The sequence below is a fragment of the Pecten maximus genome, chromosome 16 (assembly GCF_902652985.1).
Source record: "Pecten maximus chromosome 16, xPecMax1.1, whole genome shotgun sequence".
NCBI lineage: Eukaryota > Metazoa > Mollusca > Bivalvia > Pectinida > Pectinidae > Pecten > Pecten maximus.
In genome coordinates, this window is record NC_047030.1 from 10,332,772 (window position 1) to 10,359,440 (window position 26,669).

The window sequence follows — 26,669 nt, forward strand, 5'->3', positions numbered from 1 at the left end:
AAGGAGTCATTTGATTGGCTAATCCAAAAGGTCATCAGAACGTGACCCGTTATGGGATGTTGTTAGATGTTCATGTAACCTAGTGAGAATAACTATCTAGATTTTGATTAGATTTATATACTCCGAGGTATTAATAATTGGCTGTGCCAGAAATTGATTATCATTGTCATAATGTGGATTGTAATTGGAACAGCAAGATGAATGACTGTCTCCATCTGAGAACCAATCAAAGAGCATATTCACATTGTTATATAACTTTACATAATGCATACAAAGATGTATATACTTATATGATATTGTAATTCTTTTAACTTGTTGCGCTTATTAAGAGACAAACATTTGTCTTAAGATTTGAAAAAAATGTGTTGTATTTAAATAGACATCTAATCTTGTGTAGCATGGATTTTACTATTCTATCATCTGGTATATTTTAAAACACCGTTATCATGGCTGCGACCATGAATGTGCAAACTTTTGACAAAATGAAGTCTCACATTATACTAACAACTGGCAAACCAGCAGGCTCACTCCAACAAATGCTGAGCGCTATATGTAGGACTGGTGTGTGTAGGCCAGGGAACAAAATTCAAAGTCTTCCTCACAAGGGCAAACGCTCAACTAAGGTCAAATGGGAGGCATTTACAATAGAATCATTAGAAACAAAGAAATGTTTAGAAAGAACAGAAAATTTAAGATCCTTAATAAATTCGCAACGCACTATCATGCAATGGGGGACAGCAGATACAATTCGTATGGTCTAACTGGAGTGAAAACGATTTTTAAACATGTAAAGGCAATGCAACAGAACATATACTGTATGTCTTCCTTATGTTGTTCACAATTAACATCCATATCTTTATTACAATAGAGCAGGTTATTCATGATAAAGATTTTCTTGTGTGTCTCCTAACTAAAGAGAATTCGAGTCAATGGGGAGCAATCATCAATCGTTTTGTTTCACATTCAAAACAGGTCCCAGATTCAGCACGTGCAGAAACAGACATCATATTTATTTCAAGAACGTAATATGGTATTACAGTCTATATACACGGAAAATACAACTAGCCTTTCTCCAAATAGAACATTGTTCTATATTGCATCTATGTTCGTGCCGTTCATTCCATAACTCTTGGATTTGTGCCGGTGTAACATAATGCAAAACAACGGTACATTGCATATAAAAATGTTTCCAAATCCAGCCCGTCAATGGATTTAGTCTAAAATCCCGAAGGAAATTTTCAACGTTATGTACATGTATCCCTATTCTATATGCCACCATTCCAACATACACATCCTCTAATTTGAATATCGTTGTATGCAACATCTCCTCATATATTCTGCATGCAGTATGTGACGTCATCAAATACCCCGGACCAAAACAAAATGGCGGATATGTTTCAAAGGGATATTGCTCAAACGAAACATGCCATTTGGACGCTGTTCTCCATGGTAAATCAAAATGACTGCATGCTCCTAGAATATGCTCATCGTCTAGAAGTTTGTTATACTTGAGCTGGATTGCTTGTAGATTCGCTATGTTTACAAATACATCATCGTCCACTTTGAAAAAGAATCTTGCTTCAGAACAAAACTGTGCCATCCAACGGAAAGCTGCGATAGTTTTATCGGTTAAATTGTAGTAGCTTTCTTCAATATCAACTTGAATTATGTCCCCATAATCATCATTCTCAATACTCAAAGATACGTTTTCGTCTATACCAACCAGGAAGTTTAAACACAAATTGTACTTCTTTTGCATTTCCAGGTTCCCCCAAGTCTGTCGAATGTCTCTCCGTCTTAGTCTGTGTGACGCTTTGCTTAACACCAGTATAACGGTATCATTCACGCACTCCTTAAAACACTTTTGTTGTGGATGAATTAAAAAGGAGGGTATATTTCGGCTTACTGTGCTACTTGTAAACCGCCTCAGATCTGAATGTGTAGGCGGATTAGCTGTTGTTTTGAATAGGACAGTGATCGAGAAATAAAGAGATACCACAACAACAAGTAAGACAGCCATTTTCCCTTTCCACCTCATGGTGTTTCTGTAATTAAATAGAAAAGAAATCAGCAGTACAGTGAGATATTTATATATGTTTTATCAGGGATCTTAGCACTTTTCAACCCAAATTGAGAGCCAGATAAGACAAAAAATATAGAAAAAATTAATAAGAATAAAACAAAAACGACTAATAAATATAGGATATTGAATTTTTTCCCGTTAAATATACAGAGGATATTGAATGGTTTCCCGTTTAATATAACAAATATTTTACATGACAAAATATCGAAATATTCTGTCATACGAGTGAAATATATGGTATATTAAACGGGAAAGCATTCAATTATCTTTTTATTGCATTTTATTTACCTGAAAACAAAAATTGAAAATATGGAAAAATTAATAGTGTCAAAAAGATTTGGTTTGGTTTATTTTGTTTAACGTCCTATTAACATCTAAGGTCATTTAAGGACGGCTTCCCGTGCGTGCGACATGTATGAGTGTGGTGAGTGCGTATGTGTGTTTTGGGAGGCTGCGGTATGTTCGTGTTAAGTCTCCTTGTGATAGGCCGGAACTTTTGCCGATTTAAAGTGCTATCTCACTGAAACATACTGCCGAAGACACCCAGCACGACACCCCACCCGGTCACATTATACTGACAACGGGCCAACCAGTCGTCCCACTCCAAATATGTTGAGCGCTAAGCAGGAGTAGCAACTACCATTTTTAAAGACTCTGGTATGTCTCGGCCAGGGGACAGAACCCAAAACCTTCCTCACAGCGGCGAACGCTCAACTAAAGGCCAAAAGTGAGGCATTGTCAAGGGAGACATAAGGAAGAAGAAAGTTATCAAGAAAGAAGAGAAAAGGTAAGATCCCAAGTTTAGTCGCCTCTTACGATCATGCAATGGGGGCAACAGGTACAATTCTTACGCCCTACCTGCAGGGCAGGTGTCAAAAAGAGCGGGAATTCATGACGTCATCTCTTTGTGACGTTCTCCACATCGACTTTAGGGCACCATTATGAAAGGACTGATCAATGCAATATTTAAGCGTTTTCTGCTGTTATCGGAGAATCTATGCATAAATAGCTAACGTCAAATTAGTATTTTGTCAAAGATAGTCTGAATATTTCAGAAATACGGCATAATAACCAATTTATCTATGTTTGCTTCGATTGCAAAAATCGACTAGTTTAATGTGGTGAATACAAAGGTTCGCTATGGTAGGTCAAAAACGAAAAACTTATATTTTCACTGCGAAATATATATTTTCACTGCTCATGGCTGCAGTGAAAATATAAGTTTTATTAGCTTGATAAATTTCTATATTTCAATGGCAAAAATGCAATAAAACATATATTTCACGAGTATGACAGAATATCGATATTTTCACGAGTGTAAAAAAGTGCGAGAATCAGTGACATCATTCATGACGTCATCTCTGTGTAACGTTACTCAATGTCAACTTGACTGCGCCATTTTGAAAAGACTGTTCAACGTGTAACGTGTCGGGGGTCCGTACCCAAGTTACTTCTTGGGATCCCTTATATGTGCTCTTACCGGGTGCTCAAAAGTGCCGATATATACAAAAATATATTCTAAGCATGCCTTGCTCAAGAATGGTAGCAATAATAAAATATATACACACACCCTTACTGAGCAGAACTAACTAACAATAATTACAGATATTAACTATATGTAGAGCAAAGGGCAAAACGTCTCTACCTATATCTGCTCACTACTTAAACAACACTAAATATCAACTATTAATACAAGGTAAATTATAAGAGAGAGCATGTAATGTTACAGCTATGTCAGACCCCAGTACTCGATCCCCGAGTACTCCCACCAGACTACTACGTCGGTACGCCTGTCCGCTCAAAGGGACATAACTCCTATAACACCGACCAGCACGCACACGCACACACACAACAGCTACGATGCACCGCTGCTCACAGTCACAGCCAGCCTCAGGTACCAGTGCTCAGAACACTCAAGAGCACGCGTTACAGCGTCTGCTCACTACAGCAGGCCCGTATATTATTTACTATACGACCGCTCTAACCTACGGGATATGCATGTGAAGAGAGCAAGACTGAGGGAAAGCACTATTTCAGCTACGTCTACAGTCTGCTCACTCACTTCAACTCGTAGTTTATTACCGTACCTTTTTTGGTGATGCTGCCTGGTCAGTCATCGAAGTCTGGTCCAACTGACAAGCTAGCAAACGGCTTTATATACCCTCTCAAAACCGAAGGCAGCGTCGTCTATGTTCCCGCCGGAACTTTCCTATACTATATCTTTGTCTTTAAAATGTTTGAATGTTACCCGCTCTAATCACGCCATGCTACAAGCTTATTATTGACACCAAGGTTGTATCAAAACACGGAAGTAAACAGGTATTGTAACATTATAAACTGTATAACATTTGTACAAATAAACAAACAGCTGGATAGGTGAAAATATGCTTGTCACAAACGCAATTTAAGCGTTTTCTGCTGTTATCGGGTAATCTGTGCATGAATGGCTAACATCAAGTGAGTATTTTGTCAAAAAAATAGTCTGAATAGTTCAGAAATACAGCAAAATAACCAATTTATCTATCTTCGCTTCGATTAGAAAAATATGCATGTTTCAATGAGGTGAATACAAGGGTTCGCCCTGATTGGTCAAAAATGAAAAAACATATCTTTTCACGGCAAAACGTATGTTTTCACCGCAAAATCTTACATTCTCACTGCTCATCACTGCAGTGACAATATACGTTTTATTAGCTTGATAAGTTTGTATATTACAGTGGCAAAAATCAATAAAAAATACTAGTAAACTTAAATGAAATGAGATCCATTATAATAGCCGTTTCAATCGATAGAGAAAGTATACAATGTACAATATTGTAGTTGAAATTGGCATTAGTCAAATTCTAAAAAGAGGAAAAAACACTATATACACTCTATATAATGCGACTTGCACCAAACAATATTAGTATCAATATTTCCACTGATTAAAAAAAAAAAAAAATGCGCACACGGGTTATCTTTACTCTACTTCATTAATGATCAAGTATAATGAACGATTTCGTAACTTACTGAAACGTAAATAAATCTCATCGCATAATAGGACTGAGACCACAATTAAGTACTTCCGGGTTCAGGCCCCCACGAATGAAGTCCCCTCAAAAACGTATGTATTTCAGGAAAACAAATCAAATGCCTCTTTGAACTTGATTTCTGTTGATGAATTTAATGTGGATTTATAGTAGAGATGTCAATCTAGGTTTTGTGATGTAAAATAGAAATATTGATCATTTATTATGTGCTCCAGGACCCTGTGTGATGAGCCCTGATTTGACCTCTACCCCTGACCCGGATGTATATAATCCACGTTGGTGACACATTTTGACAGCTATCTCCAGAAAATGCTGAACATGCTGGGTTGAAACTTTTATATTTTGCTTCTCAGATGTTGGTCTTGGCCAGGTGAGATGGAAAGTTGCATATGAGATATTGGGAATTTATTATGAATTTTAATGTTACAATGAAACATATAGCGAAGCTAATTGTGGTCTCGGTCCATCACCTGTATACTGCACCAATAATTAGCTTTGTAGCTTTGAGTGCAGAAAACACAAATTACCGATCTAATTGTAGAGTAGCAAATTATTTATTTTCACCATCAATTTAAACACATATATAATTGAAATAAACTACTGGTTAAAGATACAATATAATGTCCATCATGCTCAAAATGACAAACCTCCATTTGCATAAACATTTATACAAATAACTTTTATGAATATATATGTTTGTTTTGCTGTATGGTAAGTAATTTGTTAAAGCTTTCAAATGAATAATACTTGTTTTAATATGTGCATCGCAGGATAAAACGAAAGCCTCTCGCAGATATATGTCCAAGAACAATGTACAAAACACCAAGTTATTTGACAACATGATTCAAGAGCGACGCGAATGAAATAAATCCCCCGTGCATTAAATAATCTGACATGTGGAATCATGTATACGCATGCATTCATAATCCAATGATAAACACCTTGTATTGCTGACTGTGTTCATTATTAGTGTATTAGTGCGTGTTGATAAATAATACGTAATAGATCGTAACACATATGTGTGAGCAGGAGAAAAACAAAACGGATACCCCATGGTGTTTGTAAACAGCACTTACGTATAAAGCTCTCTGATTGTGATTTTTGGTCTGTGTTTTCATTTGATGTCAATCTGACAATCTAACAACAATCATATCTCTCATTACACTACACAATTAAGGTCATATCTATCATTAAACTACGTAATTAGAATAAGATCTCCTATTACACCGCGTAATCCAAATGAGATTTCTCATTACATTACGTAATTAACATCAGATCTCTCGTTACACTACAACAGCAAAATCGGATATCTCTTTACACAACGTAATTGAAATCTTTGCCTACACTGCGTAAGTAAACAAAATCATCACACTACGTAAATTAACATCAGATGTCATTACACTGCGTATTTAAAATCATATCTGGTTTTGGTTAAGTTATCAATATTAAAAACTGATGTTCATAACTAATACTTCATATGTCGCATATACTGGTCGCATATATTCTTCTATATTTTACATTACTGATTATTTTCTTCTATATTTTACTGACAAAATGTAGTTAACAATTATTTTGATTTTTTTTTTTTGTCGCTTTTATCATTTTTTATTTCCCCATTTCCTTTCAATTTTAAATAATCTTGCTACAACATAATCATGATAATGGTCGTAGATGTTATACATGAGTGAAGGTATAATGGACATACATGTAATAATAGTAATAATATTGGACTTTCGACCCTGTGTATGTGTGCACATGCAAATGTTCTGACATAGAAGCTTTTCATGTTAGCATGAGGTATTCAAAAATAAAATACAGTACTGTGATTTGCAATAAGCAACACTGTAAATTAACAATGTAAGCAAAATAGATTTAGTGTATCGTTCACATTATAGTTCAACTACCATCATGCATACACTGCATCTCATCATTCACGAGCGGGAAGACAAAATATAAACATCATTAACTCCATTGGAACCCTTTGTGTACCTCGCAAATTACCTTTTTTCTGCAAATGGTGTCCTTCAGGTTTGTACACATATACAACTGAAATGTTTATACTTGACGTTTTAATGACTAGTACGCCATGCAATTTTGCAAGATGAAAGTCAAAGGGGTCAGGGAGTACTAGTCAGTGTGACGTCATGCACAAACATTTCACTTTTGTAACTAGCTACAGAACATGCATGCAACACAATATTAGCCACTACAAGCTATCAACAACATTTTTTTTTCATTCCGCTTGTCTAACAGATATTTCATATGTACCTGAGAGTTGACGTTGAAATTATAATACAAAATGCAAACTTGATCCAGTATATAAACAGTCAACGCCTCTGTGATGTCGTGTGGTATCTGCCCTGTATCTAAGTACTATCCATCAGAAGCTATATATATATATGTGTGTATATATATATATATATATATCGCCCCAGACCACAAGCGTACACTTCACATAAATAACTACAGGCTCCCGCTCAACTGATGACCAAACGTATGACATTGATTTATAAGGTATGTAACTTTTATATGTATTATCCGATTTTCAATTATATTTCCAGTAATGCATTAAATGATATTCACGAAAGAATTTGTATCATCAAAAAGAAGACACACTGAAAAAAATAAAGACAAAATATAAGCTATACTAGTATGGCTATACTTGTTGATGATGCAGATGATGGCCAAAACATTCCAAAAACACGTCGGCTAATTTGAGAGGAAACAGGATATTCTCCCAAACTCATCAGCCGATACTAGCTGATGATGATGTAATTTGATATCACATTTATATTAATGTTCCAAAAATATATGTGTATAATAACATCAGGCTGTTGTCTGAGATTATATAAAACACGTCATCTTCTCAACATTCATTAGAGAGTTAGCATGCAGTTGAATAAAGGCTTTGGTATCTGAGTTTAGGACCCTTATTTTTTGTATGTCTTTAGAAATATATTTTTTTTATTAAATATGTACGCATCTATATATACAACATGTCATAACCATGTCGTAATTTAATAAAGTATATTGAAATATGTGATATTTAAAACATTTTTTTCTGTACATACTTTTGAAGTATTTTAGAACAACCATATAATTTATGAAATATTAAGCGTTACATGTATACACGTTTTTGTTATATTTCAGAATCACATGGTGCTTAAAATGTTTTAGAAATTCATGTTTCTTTAAAAATACTTCAAAACTACATACTTTTTCAAATACTTTAGAACTACACGATTCTTATAATAAAAATGATTGTTGAAATATTTTATAACTGAATTATTTGTAACAGCATGGTTCATGTACAATTTTAAGACTGCGGGACTCTTAATTTGACTTAAAACTGCAGGATTCTTACGATAGTTTAGAACTGCATGGTACATAAATCATTTTAAAAGAACATGTTTCATGAATTTAGAAGTACGTTATACATTTTTTAGAAGGACATGAGTTTTAAAATGCCTTTCTATTTCAAATGTTCATGGTTCTTATATATTTTGTTTAAGTACCTGTAGATATAGTAAAGTAATTAATATGTAACCACATGTATCAATTCAAGATGTACATTCTAAGAAATATATGTATTTATGTGTATCATATTTATGATACGGAGAATATTGACATGGCAAACGATACAGTAAATCTAACTATAAATACAAAAAAAGAAGGCATATTATGAACAAAATCAACACAAAGAGAAAACGACCATGTGTTCCGGAAGGTAATTAAGCGTCTTGTTTCATTGGCGAGAATTACCATTGTAATGGTGTTTACATCACGTGTCGTATAAACGTCATAACTCATGCATAGTTATAACCATTAGATTATACGAAAATCTGCGTAAACACTGCTAGTTCACCGAAAAGGGGAAATATATCTTATTGAAATGTCTGCCATGCCATGTAAAGGTCTAACACCATATTTCGGCAGCCATCACTTACCTGGTTGCCTACGTCAAAATCCTACGATTAGCCAGCACAAAGGTTATTATTGCATTTTGTAAACGACGATCCAGAAATATAATAAAAGACACAATGTACATGTATGCCTATATAAAAGATAATATAACCTTCATCATCCAGAGTGTAATACTGATGTGTAATACACTATATTACTAATATATTATGTAATACAATAGTATGTGTGTTATAACAAGTTACAGCGTCTGGCAGTACCGATGTTGTGCTAAATTATGCGTCAATCGTTTTTTCGTGGAATTGTATATATTTTTTATTGTTTTTTTCTTTATTATTGTTTATGTAAGTATCCGATTTATATGCCATTTACGCAAGAACAAAACTACAAACATTTTCTTCTCGGATTTGGTTCCGGAGAAACAATAGCTGATTCGCTGAATTATTTGTGTAAGACCTACAACCATTTTCTCAGAGAAAATGAAAACCTAATAACAGGGAATATTTAGTGTTTATCCGATATGACTTTTGCAACACGTATGTCAGATAGTGTAGTCAATTCAGGTTTCAGCTTGATTGTTTTACCGCTCCTTAAGATATAAGGCAATGCCCTTCCAGGGTAAAATCTTCCCCTGTGATGATTTTATTCCTGTTTTCCGGTTGTAATTTTCCCGTACTTCGAACGACGTTTAACGTTAAAAATAATATGTATATTGTGTGCATTCATAAAGAATGCACCTCCTGTTATTAGTGATAATTAGTTGCTTCAATGCTGCCTTTCAGTCCTGCTCCAGATGAATTTTGGATAGTTCGAAACTGGCCATTTCATTCCTGTACCACACTCTTTTTAAAGACCTGATCATGACTCCTTGCTTGTGTCGTGTCACGTTGGCCGGTCCTTCTCAAAGTGTACCTGCATAATTGTCTTTAATGCCCCAGAAAATGTTGGTCGGGCTCTGTAGCCAAATTATACGTATACGTATACATGTTGATTTCGGGAGAAAACTAAGTCTGTACATGTACCTTTTCTATTATTCGCCTCTGAGCTCTGCCACTGCCCGAGTAGTTTCCCTAAATTGCTATCGACTCTTATGATGTCCCCGTGTTAGATTCGTGATTTTGCCGCATTCAGTGCCTGCTTGCCGCCCCACTACTGAATGACCGTGTCACTACCCTCGCTCCCATGACCTCGTCGTCTACACTATCCCTCAGACTGTTGGTCTGTTGCACCTGATATTAAGTTACCTTGAACCCCTTCATCACCGAGATCAAGCTCTCTGTATATAACAATATTCACACGATGATGTCTATGGAAAGATGAGTATCTTATTTGTTTGAAATCATTTTCGTCGTATATATGCATAGACTACCTTATCATTATGTAATTTTTGATCTTCATGTAATCGATTTGCTTAATAATTGTCTGGCATGTGATTAAAAATATATGATAAAAGAATGTGTGGATGTAATTTCGGCCAATCAGAAGGAGCCATCTTAGTTGTTCTTAAAGGTTTGCTCCTGATATATGGACTGTACAAAGTTTAAAATCGCACTTTCAGTTTCTGATATGAACCGCTGACAAAAACAGCTGAATCATATTAAGTAAGAAACGGAACAATATCGATGTGTTAATCAATATAAAGGCAAGACACGGGGTAAAATATTAATCCTTTTACTAAAGACGGGATATATCTAAATATTTATTAGTAATCGTCCTTTGTTTTGATTTCTCTTTATTGTAAACAAATGATTTTACTCAATATTTACTCAAGATCATGTAATTTTCAGTTGAGATGTCTCTGTTCGCAGAAATGGCTGCTGTATTTTACCGACTTTTTTGGTTGTCACGGACCTCACTAACTTGATAACCTTGATACTGTTGTTTGTGTAGTGAAATCGTTGGACGTCCTTGCATTTTAAGGTTCATATAATAGCAAATCCAGTGATTCTTTACAAGCATATACATCATTATTCTGGTGCAATGGAACAAACGTAACTAGACCAATTGTTAATATGTATCATGACTAACAATTGGTCTTGCTATTGACGTTTACTTTTGATGCTGATTGGTATTTTTGGCAAAACATGCTTAAAATGTATGTTTCAGGAAAACACAGACAGCTCATGTGAAACAGACATATTGCACTAAGTAAACGTGCCGCCATACTCTATAGCAGGAAGTGCGAGAGTTTGTTTGACCAGATTTGACTTTATAAAAGCATAAAAGTCGATTCTCTTTTGACCTGGAAATACTTGTTTTTCAGTTTTATTTAATTTATTGAAAAACGTTTCCCGTACAAAAACAATGACTTCATGATATTAAAGAAAAAATGTTATAGTTATAAATTTACTAAAAATTTGGATTAGTAAATCATTTTAGTACATAGAGTTTGACTGGGATAAAAACACCATGCTGGCCTCTTTTTTCTTTGGTTATATTTGTAATAAGATCATCAGTGACTGGCTTTTCGACAGGGTTGGCGGGGGGAGCATATTTGGGTACAACAGTACACCACACTGATTGTCTTCCTTTGCAACTAGTCACTATGTGCCATTTGTTTACACCTGTGTTTGCTACTTTGCCTCACTTTGGATTTGAATGTTATCAAAAACATACCACACCTGATATCACATCGAATGACTGATCATTGCAAATTCCCTTATCCATCATATTATATTTACACAGAAAACCTTACTCAATGCACAGGCGTCTGCATCTTGATAGTAATTATAAAAAAAAATACACATAAACTCCAACTCTTACCTAGGAGTAAAGACTAATATAGTTTTTTTTATATAAATGCAAACCAGATGCAGACGTCTGTGCTCAATGGTACTGTATATGAAATCAATGATCGAGGGCATAATAGTAAACAAAAATATTTTGATAACACTTGGCCGATCTTCTGTTCTCCTGAGTTGCTACCATTGATAACTTTAATCATTATATGGACGTTAGTTGGAGAATCCCCTATGGCAAAATTTAACTCGTGATAAAACCACATGGACTCGCTTTGTCTGTCAATAAACGAAATATACAATTAAGGTAGTAACACAATCGGTTAAGTACAAATTATAATTGTCGACGAACAGCTCCAGATATGATTATTGGAATAATCATTCATGATCCTAAATGTCATTAATTTGGTGCATGATTCAGTATGCATTATGCCATAGAACTGTCGCTAGCTTTTATGAATCATCTGAAAATAGCCAGATTGCTTTTAGTTGAACACTCATCTGTCCGGCAAATAACACGCAAAGTCTCAAGTGGAATGCATACAGATTAGTAGATTATCCGCCATTAACCAACGAAATCATTCATGGAAAAATTTGTGTCAAACTTCGCTTTTAAGCTTCATAACACATTTTGTAATATGAAAGCTTACTTGCTTGTTAATTTCAACTAACAAATAAGCGTTGGGATAACAACTTAAAAAACTTCCCACTGGTACAGCTTACAACCAAGCTTTATCATAAGCGTGCTCATTTCTTAATAGCTAATTTTCCATTTCTAAATATTAACACCCCTGCTTTCCCTATGTAAGGTGTGTAGATAACCCAATTGATCTGATTGCCATAACAGATGTCGACTACTGGCGGGAGATTAACACACACGGTCTCGAGATATGCAAGCTGATGAAGATTATTGATATTTTTTGAGGAACATTCTGATCTCATTTTGAATTATTTCGTTTTCTTGTCCGATATGAAGTCACACCTGTTCGACCCTGTTGATATGGGTTCGTTGTCATATAATATATAATATATAATATAATATATATAATATATCTTTTTTTCATTTATCCAGGGTAACATATTTAGACAAGCATGCTTTCTTATATAAGTATGTATTAATTATTGTTATTCATCAACATCAATTTCAATTGAATCCACCAATATAAGACTTGCCCATTTTAAATAAGTAGTCGAAGAAGTAAGTATTAGTGACTTCTATATAGAATTGCCATAATACATAATAGTTTCATATTTACGTTTTGTTGTGAGCGCCCCGGCTACGATCGGTGCCACCATGCCCGGTATAGTTGCTGCTGTGTTAGTTATTCCGTAAAGTACACCAGCATATCTAAAATATCAAATGAAGTCACACCTGTTCGACCCTGTTGATATGGGTTCGTTGTCATATAATATAATATATAATATAATATATATAATATATTTTTTTTCATTTATCCAGGGTAACATATTTAGACAAGTCTAGTTTACAACATGGCCCTGCATCCTATATATGTACAAACATAATACAATTTAAGGTAACAATATAATAATGTAAGCAAATATCACAGTTAATGGAACTTAAAATTCAGCATAATTTAAAACTTAAATAGTGAATACTTGTTTATCACACAAGTGTAACTAATTAACATGGTTAAATCACTATGATAGTGGAATATACATAATGTCACAACCTTAGTTCTCATTTTTAGAATGTCACTCAATCCGACTTAGATTTATATGGCGGGCGTCGCCATGACCTAGATTTGGATGGCGGATGTCGCCATGACCAAGATTTGTATGGTGGTTTTCGGCAACACCTATATTTCTATTGCGGGTGTCGCCATGACCTATATTTGTATGGCGGGTGTCGTCATGACCTAGATTTGTATGGATGGTGTCGCCATGACCTGGATTTATATGGCGGGTGTCGTCAATAAAGCTGAAGACGCTTACTCTTCCGGAACATCTGGTCTTATTTTCCTGGTACATTTTCTCTGAATATCAAAAAAAGGTCATTTCCCCATCTCATTATCGATATTTATGTTAGAATAGTTGTTTCGTATAATGACCTTGAGGTATATTTTGATGTTGTGTTGACCCTATGATATATTATTATTTAGTCAATATTAGTATATGCCCTAAGAAAAGGCTTTGTTTGGACTGACACAAAGTGAAAAACATGGAATGTAATCAATGATTTTATTTTCGAGAGTACAAGTTTAGTATTTATTAGTCACAAATCGACATCTTTATATGTATATATCATATAATATGTACAGCGAACATGTTATTGAAATAAGATTAATCTAAATCTAAGTTCATCCCGGTAATTTATATAACTGTTATGTTTGTTCTCGTTTCCATTGCTCATCAATCAGAGTATCTAATAGTATAGTTGTACCACAAAGAATTATTTCAGACAATGTATGGTTTACGGAGTCAGCTGTGTCACTAATATCGAAGTCATCTTCTCCTTTTGGCTTCGGATCATCTATGTCAATCTGTTGATTCGGTGATACATCGTTTATCAAGGCAGGGCTAGATTCTGGTACAGATTTATCTCCCCTGTGTCCCAAGGAGTCAGTTTTCTTAGTATTCTCATCTAACCCATCTATGAATCCATTCTCCATTTCGGCATTTTCGTCGTTAGTTTTGTTTCCCGCTTCTAGGACCTTCTCAACATCAATATTTGTGCTGATTACAGCGTCAATTTGTTTATCGTAATCATCATCCCGAGCCCAAGGTTCTAGTTCACCAGAACCAAACATCCCAAATACCAATGCACCGAACAGGTCAAAGGCGGCACACACGTAAAAAACGTTCCGCCATTCCTCTGGGGTGTCCTGTAATGATTTACACAATTTAAATATTGTAAGATTGCTTCTCACAATCATATGAATTTATCTTCTCCTGTATAATATTATAACCAAGCGGAATGTTTAACTCATTTATTACAAAATAACACCAAAACAAACAAAAAACAAAAAAACCTGAAATCTGCAGCGTTTATCTGATATCGTACTTTAACAACGTCGTGCCGAACAAGACTAAATCTCTCAGGTATCTGTCGAGTCATAACTTGTCATTTAATACATCACAATTATTTACAACTGTTCTTCACATTGCATATTGATAATTCCTTAAAACATATGGGGAAATCTTATATAATCTTAATTCCAATATAGATACATGCTTTCTTATATAAGTATGTATATTAGTTATTGTTATTCATCAACATCAAGTTCAATTGAATCCACCAATATAAGACTTGCCCATTTTAAATAAGTAGTCGAAGAAGTAAGTATTAGTGACTTCTATATAGAATTGCCATAATACATAATAGTTTCATATTTACGTTTGGTGTGAGCGCCCCGGCTACGATCGGTGCCACCATGCCCGGTATAGTTGCTGCTGTGTTAGTTATTCCGTAAAGTACGCCAGCATATCTAAAATATCAAATGTTTTTCGTTAAACATTATTAGTGGGAAAATATATGAGAAGATTTGGGAGAAAAGGGTTTCAAATAGATAAAGACTAACAAGATAAACTGTGTTTTATTATATCAAATTATGGTCTACATTTGTTTCTCCATTTTTTGGTCATAATCTTGCCAAACTTCAACAACCTACTTTGGTGCAAAGTCAACATGGTTGACAACGTATGCTGCCCTGGACAGCCCTGTAAACATGACGGCGAGAGATAGGAAAATCACGGCCATATCTCGATTCTCACATGTGGAGAAGCCAGTTGCAACGGAAAATACACCTGCTCCCAGGAATGCTGCAAAAAGGAATGGGAAGGCTCTCTGACGATTTCATTGAACATCATAGACACAGAATCATCTACCAAGGTCTGTAATTATTTTGGGCTGTGCTGCTATTTTCAAAATAAATAGGTCTGCCTATTGACACATTATGTTCGTTGATCATATGATCCCCATAAACTTTTGGAGTAAAAAGACACAATTGATAAATTTTATCAGACTTCTCCTGTTGAATATGCAGCTAGTAAACAATGTGTTTGGGTTGTTAATTTATAAACTCAAACCAAACCTACTTGACTATTCACACTGTAACTTCCATAGATAGTATGCACATAGATATTGATATTAACAAAACAAATATCATAATGATTTAATCAACTCGTGAATGCTACTTAACATTAAAGTAGGGTCTTTTCTTTTAATGTTTCTGATATGTTTTCAATGTTTTCCCCTTTAACAGGAATGTTACCATTGTTAATATTAAACAACATGCAAAATTTCATTGATGTATTACAATTATATCTTTGTTGTGTTTGTATACTGCTTCACCTGACACCTGGTACATCCGCCTTGTGGCTGTCGTCGACAGGATTTTCCGAGATCTAAGGAAATCAGCGGACTGTCCAGCTACAAACCCAGATAAAGCCTGACACAAATAAGGGACAGCTGACAATGCACCGTTCTGAAAAAAAGAAGACAGGTCATATGATTTTGTAGACATGTATGCTGCTACAATGTTCACGTCATATGTGCGTACGATTTTCCAATGTAAGAAGTAAATTATATAGTAATGAAAAAAGGAGACATGATACTGTCTAGTTTAATTTTACGGGACTAATATTTTGCTGTTGTCCTAGTCGGAGATTCGCGGAATATTTATTTTCGTATGACACCGTCATTCAAACTTTCGACAGTAAAGTACCGATACATTTTGAACAATTGAACGCTTGTTACATAGTATTTATTGTTGTCGATGTCAATGCAATCTGAGTGATATATACATAGAACGAGGGCCGTTAGAATTATTCCCTTGTTTTCTATTGTCATGCTATATTCAAAGATTGCGAATATGCATGCTCAGTAACCTACTTGTTTTATGTCAAAATGCAAAACTGCTTTCATAAAGGCCGGCAGGCTGGTGAGAAGAGTATAATTGGTCCAGTTGTTGCATACGTGGGCGGTAAGACATGCCCACAATGCACGTGACTTAAAGACATCCTTCCAGGGCACTCGAGCCGTCTATAAGACACCAGGAAGAAACTTCATAACATTTGTTAAATGGGACTTAATTTAATGGAGTCCACCAATATAAAGTCAAAATGCAAGGGTTAAATGTCATCACGAGTTTTTGTTTTTGTTTTTTTCGATTGTCCATCTTTTAGTTTTTTATTTTCACTGTTGATCAATAAAAATAGGAGGAGGATGCAAACTATTGTAAAATGTTCAAATTTGTTGTTGAATACAGCAGATCACAAATTTATCAAATTGCATCATATAGCTGCTTCGTACTAATAGGACACGTCAGCAGTGATAAGGTGACAATGATCACAGGAGGAGGTTAGATTATCAGAAATGTTACAATCTAAGCGGGGAGATGCAAAGGAAATCAATCCATTAAGAAAAATCGAACTGCAAAGAGCCACATGTCTACTAAAAAAAGAAAAAATGAAAAAGGGGTGGGGGGGGGGGGGGGGGGGGGGGGGGGTGGGGGGGGGGGGGGGGGAGATATTGCAATAATCATTTGTTGCGCAAAATATTTCCAATAATTACCCTGTTAGTGGTGTCGTATTCAATCTGAGACGTGATGTACTCTCGTTCCGCACCGGTAATCCGCTTGTGTTCCTGTGGTGAATCGGATGCAACGTAAAACCACAGTAAGACCCAGAAAAAGGAAAGACCACCTGTAAAAACAGTATACTAGTACATTATATTAGTAACCTTTGTTGATGTCAATATCGTGTTGTATATTTAATAACCTGGTAGAATAAAATATCAATCGAGGATGGGAAGGACGGAGCTGCATTATATGTCTTGATAATGACAGGAAATACTTACATTGGTGCATTGTAACGTCACAATATTTATGATGTCATAAATGCAGTATTGATTTGACGTTTCTAAACATAGTTTACTATTATACTTTTATAATGCTTTAGACATCCATGCTGGAAAAGTTGTTGGGAAAACAAGCTTTAAGCTTATATCAACTCTTTTTAAAACGTTTAAGATGCAGTTTTAAAATCTCATGTTTAACATGTTTATTGGAATCATAAATTTGATTGAACTATTTTACACATCATACAAATTTTAAATAAATATAGAATGAAAAATGCTGAAATAATGCTTATCGGTTTAGCAATATGAGAGGAAGCAAAGTACTTGTTCAAAGAAAATCCATATTGGATATGATCGAAAGAAACCGATATACATGTATATGAGGAAAGCCAATAAGACAATTGAGGAGGCATACATCACAGGCGTCTGTCGCTGGTTAGTAAATTTTAAGTAAATGTCGACCCCTTCTCGCACTATATCAAAAAGGTATAACACTTGAACATGACTTGACGATGTCTCGATTGTGGAACGGAAGTAGGCTATCCATGTTAGAGGTGTTTAAAACGAAATATGATTGGTCGACAAATATAGATATTATTGTTTACAGAACTGTCCACCAATTAAATTGCCCGTTGCAAAGGCGACCACGACCGCTTTCGGTCCATTTTTTTTCATTTTAAAATCATTGCCACATGACAGAAGAATAACACGCGTTGATATTTAAGGATTCTACACCAATATACATTACTGAAGTTTGTGTGCATTTGATAATTAAGACGAAGCTAACCTCAGTAAGAATTGTGAAACGAAGCTCACTCCCTTCTTCCAAATTTTCACATGTTGCACCTCTTTGATGTGATAGGAGTTCAGGCTGATATATTGTCTTTAAATAATAACTAGATGCAGACGAATGTGCATACAAAAATGTACACGGAACGGCTCTATTGTGAACTTGTCATTATGTCCCTTGTCACCTCAAAGGAGGAAAAGGTTGAGTTGATATCGGAGGTTTATGGTACATCAGGATAACCTACCAGAAACAATAACCTACCAGTTATGTAGAAGATTGAACCCCATCCATTGTCGAATCCGTAGTCACACAAAATACCCGATGAAGCAAAGGTGGCGATATTTCCAAACATAGTCCCTATTAAAAATAGAAACATTAGGATCATTCTTTCCAAATATATTTTTCAGACATGTTCGTTTGCTTGCAAGCTACACATTCGTTTTTCTACATAAAGATCAATATGTTTTTACGTATTTCTGTTAAACGCCCCTATATTATTTCATGCTATAGTTAATCGTTGCGGTAATATGACAGTTTGTCTGAATAAAAAGCTGAAACCAAACTCTGCCTAGTTATCTCATTGTTATAGTCGAAATACTAGAAATATACTTTTTAATGTAATAAGCTGCAGGGTCGGCGGTGATTGTACTGAATCACAGGTGTAAATGTCTGTTAAAACAATGGAAGTAAATAATCTTCGAAATACCTGTGCATCTATCGGTTACGCCGATATTTGTTCCAACTTACCTAAATATGACACAGAAACAAGTTTACTGCGTTCAAAAGGCGGCGCCCATCGGCCCCAAATCGACTGCATGGCAGGGAAGGATACGCCCTGGAAAATATGTTTCATAGTTTATAATTCTACAAGTGATAGATTAACAATTCAGATTCATACTAAAATATTTGATAAAAAAAAACAGTTGGTTATTATCAACTGCAGTATTATGTATGTTTATTCAGTAGACATTTTTTAAATGACACTATTGTTACACATTATGAACACTCACTAATGGCGAGTTGTGTGATCGTATGACACAGAACAGAAAGTTAATTTCAGTAGTGTTGACTCATGGAATCAATCTGAATATGGGGTATTTTCCTATTGTTGCATGATTTACGCCTGTATGGAATATGATGACAATGTCTTTTGAGATAAGCATTACCGACTGATTTCGTACGATACATTCCAATCATTCATCTGCTTACATCACATGGTGTAGTATCAATGACCAATGAGGAAAGTTTGGCATATGTCACAAACATTTATCAAAAGGTAAAATTTCATTGTGGAGAATGGGAACGATACCAATATAATATCGCTCACGTGTGATTTACTTTGTGTATCTGCCATCTTATTAAACAAACCAAAGACCAAATGTAACAATTTTTCTTACTGGTCAGATTTTCCGAGCCATTTCAGCGGAACAAATCATATAGCTGAATTTGGTTTGTGAATAATTCTTGAAAACGAGACTTTTTGTGCAAATGCTTCCACGGAACTCAATCTTAGCTAACGAGGACAGATCATGTGAATACGGACGACGGATATTGTAGATTAGCTTCCATTATTTTTTCGACTACCCGCCTATTGCTGTGGTATGATTTTATAATCGCTAATTGCCTATCGGTTCCTGAATAATTACATGTGCATTCAACCTACTGTAGATAAACCAAGAATAACTCGCAGGACGTAGACAAGCGGAACCGAGGCCCGTGCACACACTGGCGTGAGGAGTGTACAAATAGAGGCAATCAGCGTGGTGTACCCTAGCACACGTTTCCCGCCAAACCTGTCTGAAAGCCAGCCACCGATGATCTGAGTACAAATGTATCCATAGAAAAAAGAGGCCAGCATTGTCGAACGTGTGTTTTTATCCCAGTCAAACTCAGCGTGCTGTTTAAAATAAGAAATAAAACATATATTTCTACAGTAGACATACTATATCTTAATGTAATGCTATCTTTATTAACTTCATTAGTTAATGATAGAAAGAATATATTGAGTATGATGATCAAGTCTGATTTATGAACCGAAGTATTTCATAAATGAAACAAATCTTGAAACTGCTGACCAGTCTATATTAAAAAAAGCAACTTTACATGCGCAATTGGGATTTGAATATCGAAAACCACTGCCATCCACCTCGAGGAAGTTAGTGTGGATGTAACAAATCAGCATTTTATTTGTATTGTACATTGTATTTTTCAGGAAAGGTTTTTATATGCCATGTCATTTAATGCACCACGATCTTCTAAACATTGCGTAATAACTGTCTGCTAAAGACTGACCACCGATTTTGTCTTTGTGGGGTTTTCATTTTTTTACTGTTCAACCGTTCTCATATGACCGTGTCGTAAGGAAGGGAACCCCAGACCTCATAGGTTATCTTCTATTCACAGCTTATTATCTAACAAGAGTTTCAGTGCCTACGTCGGTCATGCTATCCTCTCGGCGCCGGCCAATTGAATGGCATGTCCGATCGGACGACAGCTAAACTTTAAAAGGATACCCCCACAGAAGCCTAAAGGGCTGATTTAATGACATAATAATTGAGATGATACTATGATGGATACTTGTTTTTTGCTTCAATTCCACAATTTTGATGTGTAATAATCATTAAGATTTTTCCAAGCACCTCTGTTGAACCATTTCATAACAATATCGATTTATTTCCTGTTTTCCCTGTTTACCTTCTCCAGAATGTTCCAAAATCTTTGCCCTATCTATATCTCATTATAATCACCATTATTCATATTTTACGTACATCATAGTTATGGGCGTTTGCCGCTTCTGCAACACAGGTGCCAGCATCTGAAAGGTTTGCTTGGCCAGTTCCATTATCGACGACGTCCGACGTCTTCACCATACAAACGATAGCCACACTAAAGTTTACACGGACCGCGTACACACAACAAAACCCCAGAAAGGCGGTATATGACAGAAGCCATCTCTGAGAACAGAAGCATGGGACCTCATCTGAAAAGTGAATGGTTTATTAATTAAATAAAAAATCTAGCATCGACATAAGGATGAAACTGATAATGGATAAAATTAATAAAACGACGGTAAAAACGATAGATTTTAATCTTGAAACAGTATAAGGAAAATAAGACCAGGTAAGTCAAAAGAGTAAACGACACATGCCATGCTTATGTAAGGTAAATCAGGGTTAAGTCAAATCCCCAAAATGATAAATATGATGTTGACAACGATACCACCAGGCATATAAACAATTATCAGACACGCCTGACATCATATCGCATAAGGAAATAGAATATTTCCAAATGCAATCATAAAGTTGTCTAAAGGTAGTTTTGATGCCTGTGTAACGTTGAAAATGGACCCCCGTGGAAAATGGAACTGATCCATTTTCAACGTTGAAAATGGACCCCACGAAATACTGACCCATTTCCATATTATTTTATTAAAAATGACCCCGGTTCCATATTCAACGTTGAAAATGGACCCCACGAAATACTGACCCATTTCCATATTATTTTATTAAAAATGACCCCGGTTCCATATTCAACGTTGAAAATGGACCCCGTGACATACTGACCCATTTGCATATTATTAGTTAAGAATGTCCCCGGTTCCATATTCAATGTTGAAAATGGACCCCACAACATACTGACCCATTTCCATATTATAAGTTAAAAATGACCCCGGTTCCATATTCAACGTTGAAAATGGACCCCATAACATATTGACCAATTTCCATATTATAAGTTCAGAATGACTCCGGTCTCATATTCAACGTTGAAAATGGACCCCCCCAAAAAAAAAAATAAAAAAAAGAATACACATACTGGTCCATTTTCATATTATTTGTTAAGAATGACCCAGTTCCATATTCAACTATGAAAATGGACCACACGACATACTGACCATTTCCTTATTAGATTTTCAAAATGACACCATTTCCATATTCAAACGTTACAGTGGATCTCGGTTTATGAATAATTACCGAAAACATAATTGGACAAATCTATGTCGATCAATATCGTATACATATTTTATGAATAGCTTATAATAGTGATGAGTTATAGCAAAGGTCTTTATTTGGGTTACCAAGGGTCAAAGGTTAAATTCTTCATTAATGTGGACCAATGTCGTATACATTCATATGCATATCATATTACAGTTTGAATATATGCCAAAGGTCATAATATGAGTCACCAAAGGTCACAGGTCAAATTCTTAATTAATGTGGACCAATGTCGTATACATTTCATATGCATATCTTAGAACGGTGCTAAGTTATACGAAATGTCATTATTTGGGTCACCAAATGTCAAAGGTTAAATTGTTTATTAATGTCGATCAATATAGTGTACATGTCATATGAATATCTAATAACAGTGATAAGTTTTATCAAAGGTCATTATATGGGTTACCAAATGTCAAAGGTCAAATTGTTTATCAATGTCGGTCAATATCGTGTACATGTTATAGGAATATCTTATAACAGTGATGAATTATAGCAAAGGTCATTATATGGGTCACCAAAGGTCACAGGTCAAACTGTTTATCAATGTCGATCAATATCGTGTACATGTTTCATGAATATCTTGTAACAGTGTTAAGTTATTTCAAAGGTCATTATGTGGGTCACCAAGGGTCAAAGGTCAAATTATTAATTAATGTCCTTCAATATCGTTTATACATTGTATCATGTAAACATATCTTTTCGCAACGTCTAAGACAATGTAAACTGGTACCACCGAGATCCAATCCACGGCATCCCGGTTCCATTTTCAACGTTACACCGGCGACTACTTGATTGTACACTTGATTTGTGATGGATATATACACCCAGCATTGATAAACTCTCGAAAACAAATATGTCGTATATAAAAAGAACAAATATAAACAACTTATTGAACTGAAAAAAGTCATTATGTTAATGAATCAATTATAACAATCAGTGAAGAAATGGAGACATCCAATCATATCAATCGAATAGAAGTAACACATCACGTATTCGTGAATTATATAATTACTATTGGAATAACATTACCTTAATTATTTAAACTGTAGTTACATGCACGTGTACAGTCTACTGTAAACGCGTTGGGGTAATTTTCGCGATCGATCCACCTTCGTTTGTAGTTCGAGATTATGCAAACTGATTTCGAAATAATACGCGCGGGGGAAAATTTCCCGATCAAAAGGACTCCATGTAATTAGTGTAAATTCCCCCCTCGCGTAAATTTCCACGTTTACAGTATCCCAACACTAGCCACGTGGTGCGTCAGAAGCTATCAAATAGCAACGAAGTAAAATGTACATTAGTCTTAGTTAAAACAATAGATTGATATGCACACAAATCTGAGTTATAACAAAAGCGTGAAGTATAAATCAAAATTAGTGATAAAAATAGAGAGAAATGTACAAGAGACTTAGTTAAAACTATATAGTGAAATGTGCATTAGTCCTAGCCTAGTTATTACAATAAAGTGAAATATATATTAGTCTTTGTTATAACAATAGCATGGAATATACAATAATCTTAGGTATAACAATATAGTGTAATGAACATTAGTCTTATAACAAAATAGTGAAATGTACACAATAGTCCTAGTTATAACAATAAAGTGAAATGTACACAAGTCTTAGTTATAACAATAGAGTGAAATGTACACAAGTCTTAGCTATATCAATAGAGTGAAATGTACACAAGTCTTAGTTATTACAATAGAGTAAAATGTACACAAGTCTTAGCTATAACAATAAAGTGAAATGTACACAAGTCTTAGCTATAACAATAAAGTGAAATGTACACAAGTCTTAGCTATAACAATAAAGTGAAATGTACACAAGTCTTAGTTATAACAATAGAGTGAAATGTACACAAGTCTTAGTTATAACAATAAAGTGAAATGTACACAAGTCTTAGTTATAACAATAGAGTGAAATGTACACAATTCTTAGCTATAACAATAAAGTGAAATGTACACAAGTCTTAGTTATAACAATAGAGTAAAATGTACACAAGTCTTAGCTATAACAATAGAGTAAAATGTACACAAGTCTTAGCTATAACAATAGAGTAAAATGTACACAAGTCTTAGCTATAACAATAAAGTGAAATGTACACAAGTCTTAGCTATATCAATATAGTGAAATTACATTAAAACCTACCTCTAACTGATCTTAATTGACTTCCATTTCGGTTTTCGGGTAAAAAATCTTCGCGCTCTTCAATATCGTTCATTGTTCTCTAGTACTGTGAGGCCTATAGTGTAACATATTATCCTTCTGATTTTATCGTATATGATTATTCACGTGCTAGACACCTATGTAAACGTTAGAACGCATATTAATAATATGGAGCTGGTAGAAGGTGCTTGCTATTCGTGTCATGTCTACACATACATTTAATGTGGCGGTCAAAGGTTGTACACTAGGACAGACAAACCTTTCCATATAACACTGTGTTGGTTAACTCACAAATGTGTATAATTATCAATATTTCCATACTACACTAAAGAATAAACTAAAATTGAGGTCATGAACTTGCGGAGGCTACATCTTACTCAATGATGTATATACAGTATTTGTAATAAACATTTTTTTTATTTAATATTCCATGGGTTTAGCACATTTTTGCCCAATTTTTATTGTAGCATGCGATGGGACGGGAGATACCAAAAATCAAATATTGTTTCTTTGACCCAATATCATGCCCGAGAATATCCAGATCCAGGTTCTGACCTCAGCACGTACATTGAACAACCCTAGAGAGATGAAGTTAAATACAGTCTCAGAGATGTTACAATCCACCGAATATTGTCTAGGAACGTTGAGTTCATGCGACTATTACCGAGTTTAGTTAAGGTCTATATAAGCACACTATATTTACACAAAAAAGAGAATAGGGAAACGCGGGAAAAGAATAATGGAAAAAATAACAATGTCCTTTTTATGTGCCGAGTTCGTAACTCACTTCGAACAAGACCTACATTACTTACACTAGTGGAACGGGGTGGAAAAAAAATCAAACATACAACACATTTACAAGTATGAGCTAGAGGGACGTTATAAGATGACTTACAGAATCACCACGTACCTCGAGAGAGGAGTGACAGGGAAATCTCCATCCCGAGGGGTGATATCTTTGGTTTTTGATGTTTTGCAGAAAATTAGACAATGACGTATGTCACCTCGAGGATTTTATTTGTTTCTGTCAGGTTCTCAAGCTAGTGGATGATTATCATACGTTTTTATTTACTCAAGAGTCAAGTACATTTTTCATTTTACAGTTTAAAAAGAATATAGCCTGCCTTTGAAGGTTCACTTTCATAGAACGGGATACAATACATTTGCCTTAATGTGGCATGCTTATTACAAAAACACATTCAATACAATCATCATTTTGTTAAAAAAAAAAGGTTGAGGATAATATAATCAAATTCACAGGAATATGAAACAGGCAAAATGTAGTATATTCAATTAATCCATTTTGAATAGAAGTTGAACCATATCATGATCAGTATTATCTCATGTTCTGATATGATGCCATCTTCAATTCTCTGCAGTATACATTAAGATAGGTATCGGTTTAACCAAATGATTGATAAATCAATAAAAAACATATTTAAGTAATGAATGCACATTAATCTTACCCTCGATCTCCTTTTTTTCGTCACTCATGATGCGACAATTTCCCTTAGAAAAACAATCTTTTACAATATAATCCGTCGTCTGTGGGCAATCGGTTTGATCCCTATATATGTAACCAAGACATCGTATTAGGATAATATTTGGATATCTGTGATGAGCAGTGCTGTCTATTTGCTGATACCAGGCCGTAACGTAGACACCCAACTATTTAGGCTAGTTGACACACTTACACAAATGGTATATCTACCTTATCGTCTGTATCGTATTTGACGTCCTGTACTAAGCTATTTTATATCACTACAACAAAAACATGCCTTAGATAGCATGTTAGGCTGTAATGAAGTTTAGAGGGGAACACAATAACAGTAAATCTAGACGCATGTCTAAATGACATCAGTAGTTGGATGAACTAAACTATGCTCAAGCTAAATCCGGAAAAGACAGAACCTATAGTTTTTTTCCCATCAGTGTCAGCACACTTTGTCTCCAGGTAAGGGTTGGTGCCCACCCAGATAATACCCACGATTGGAGAAATATTGGTGTGCAGTTTACTAGCTCTCTAAACATGGAGGCACAGGTAGACGCTATCGCAATTTCTGTTATTACCAAATCAGAAACATTGCGTGTATCCGACAGTTCATCCCCACAGATGCATACAAG

The 26,669-nt window shown here is 35.0% G+C and overlaps 2 protein-coding genes and 1 long non-coding RNA gene across 3 annotated transcripts; 1 reads left to right on the forward strand and 2 right to left on the reverse strand.

Annotated features, from left to right (window-relative positions):
• Positions 1-980: 980 nt before the first annotated feature.
• Positions 981-7,483, reverse strand: LOC117345274 (beta-1,3-galactosyltransferase 1-like). The gene is made up of 2 exons (XM_033908321.1): positions 7,381-7,483; positions 981-2,045 (listed from the first exon to the last, which is right to left on the reverse strand). The coding sequence occupies exon 2, from the start codon at positions 2,036-2,038 to the stop codon at positions 1,034-1,036; it is 1,005 nt and encodes a 334-aa protein (XP_033764212.1). The 5' UTR covers positions 2,039-2,045; positions 7,381-7,483; the 3' UTR covers positions 981-1,033.
• Positions 7,484-7,536: 53 nt separating this feature from the next.
• LOC117345276 lies at positions 7,537-16,629 on the forward strand. Its single transcript, XR_004536387.1, has 3 exons — positions 7,537-7,626; positions 15,413-15,621; positions 16,124-16,629. It is a non-coding gene; the product is annotated as an uncharacterized LOC117345276 (long non-coding RNA).
• On the reverse strand, positions 13,957-26,129 carry LOC117345275 (sialin-like). Its single transcript, XM_033908322.1, has 11 exons — positions 26,012-26,129; positions 21,148-21,359; positions 20,043-20,276; positions 19,127-19,214; positions 18,641-18,736; positions 17,305-17,435; positions 16,624-16,773; positions 16,084-16,216; positions 15,401-15,551; positions 15,127-15,217; positions 13,957-14,614 (listed from the first exon to the last, which is right to left on the reverse strand). The coding sequence occupies exons 1-11, from the start codon at positions 26,037-26,039 to the stop codon at positions 14,114-14,116; spliced, it is 1,815 nt and encodes a 604-aa protein (XP_033764213.1). The 5' UTR covers positions 26,040-26,129; the 3' UTR covers positions 13,957-14,113.
• Positions 26,130-26,669: the final 540 nt, after the last annotated feature.

Bases quoted from the DNA above. Each gene is read 5' to 3' on its own strand.
- LOC117345274 (XM_033908321.1), bottom strand. From the start codon at position 2,038: ATGAGGTGGAAAGGGAAAATGGCTGTCTTACTTGTTGTTGTGGTATCT.
- LOC117345275 (XM_033908322.1), bottom strand. From the start codon at position 26,039: ATGAGTGACGAAAAAAAGGAGATCGAGG. The intron at 19,215-20,042 runs GTAGGTTGAATG...CATATTTTCCAG, and splicing joins TTATTCTTGGTTTATCTACA to GGCGTATCCTTCCCTGCCAT. The intron at 17,436-18,640 runs GTAGGTTATTGT...CTGTTTTTACAG, and splicing joins TTCAATCTTCTACATAACTG to GTGGTCTTTCCTTTTTCTGG.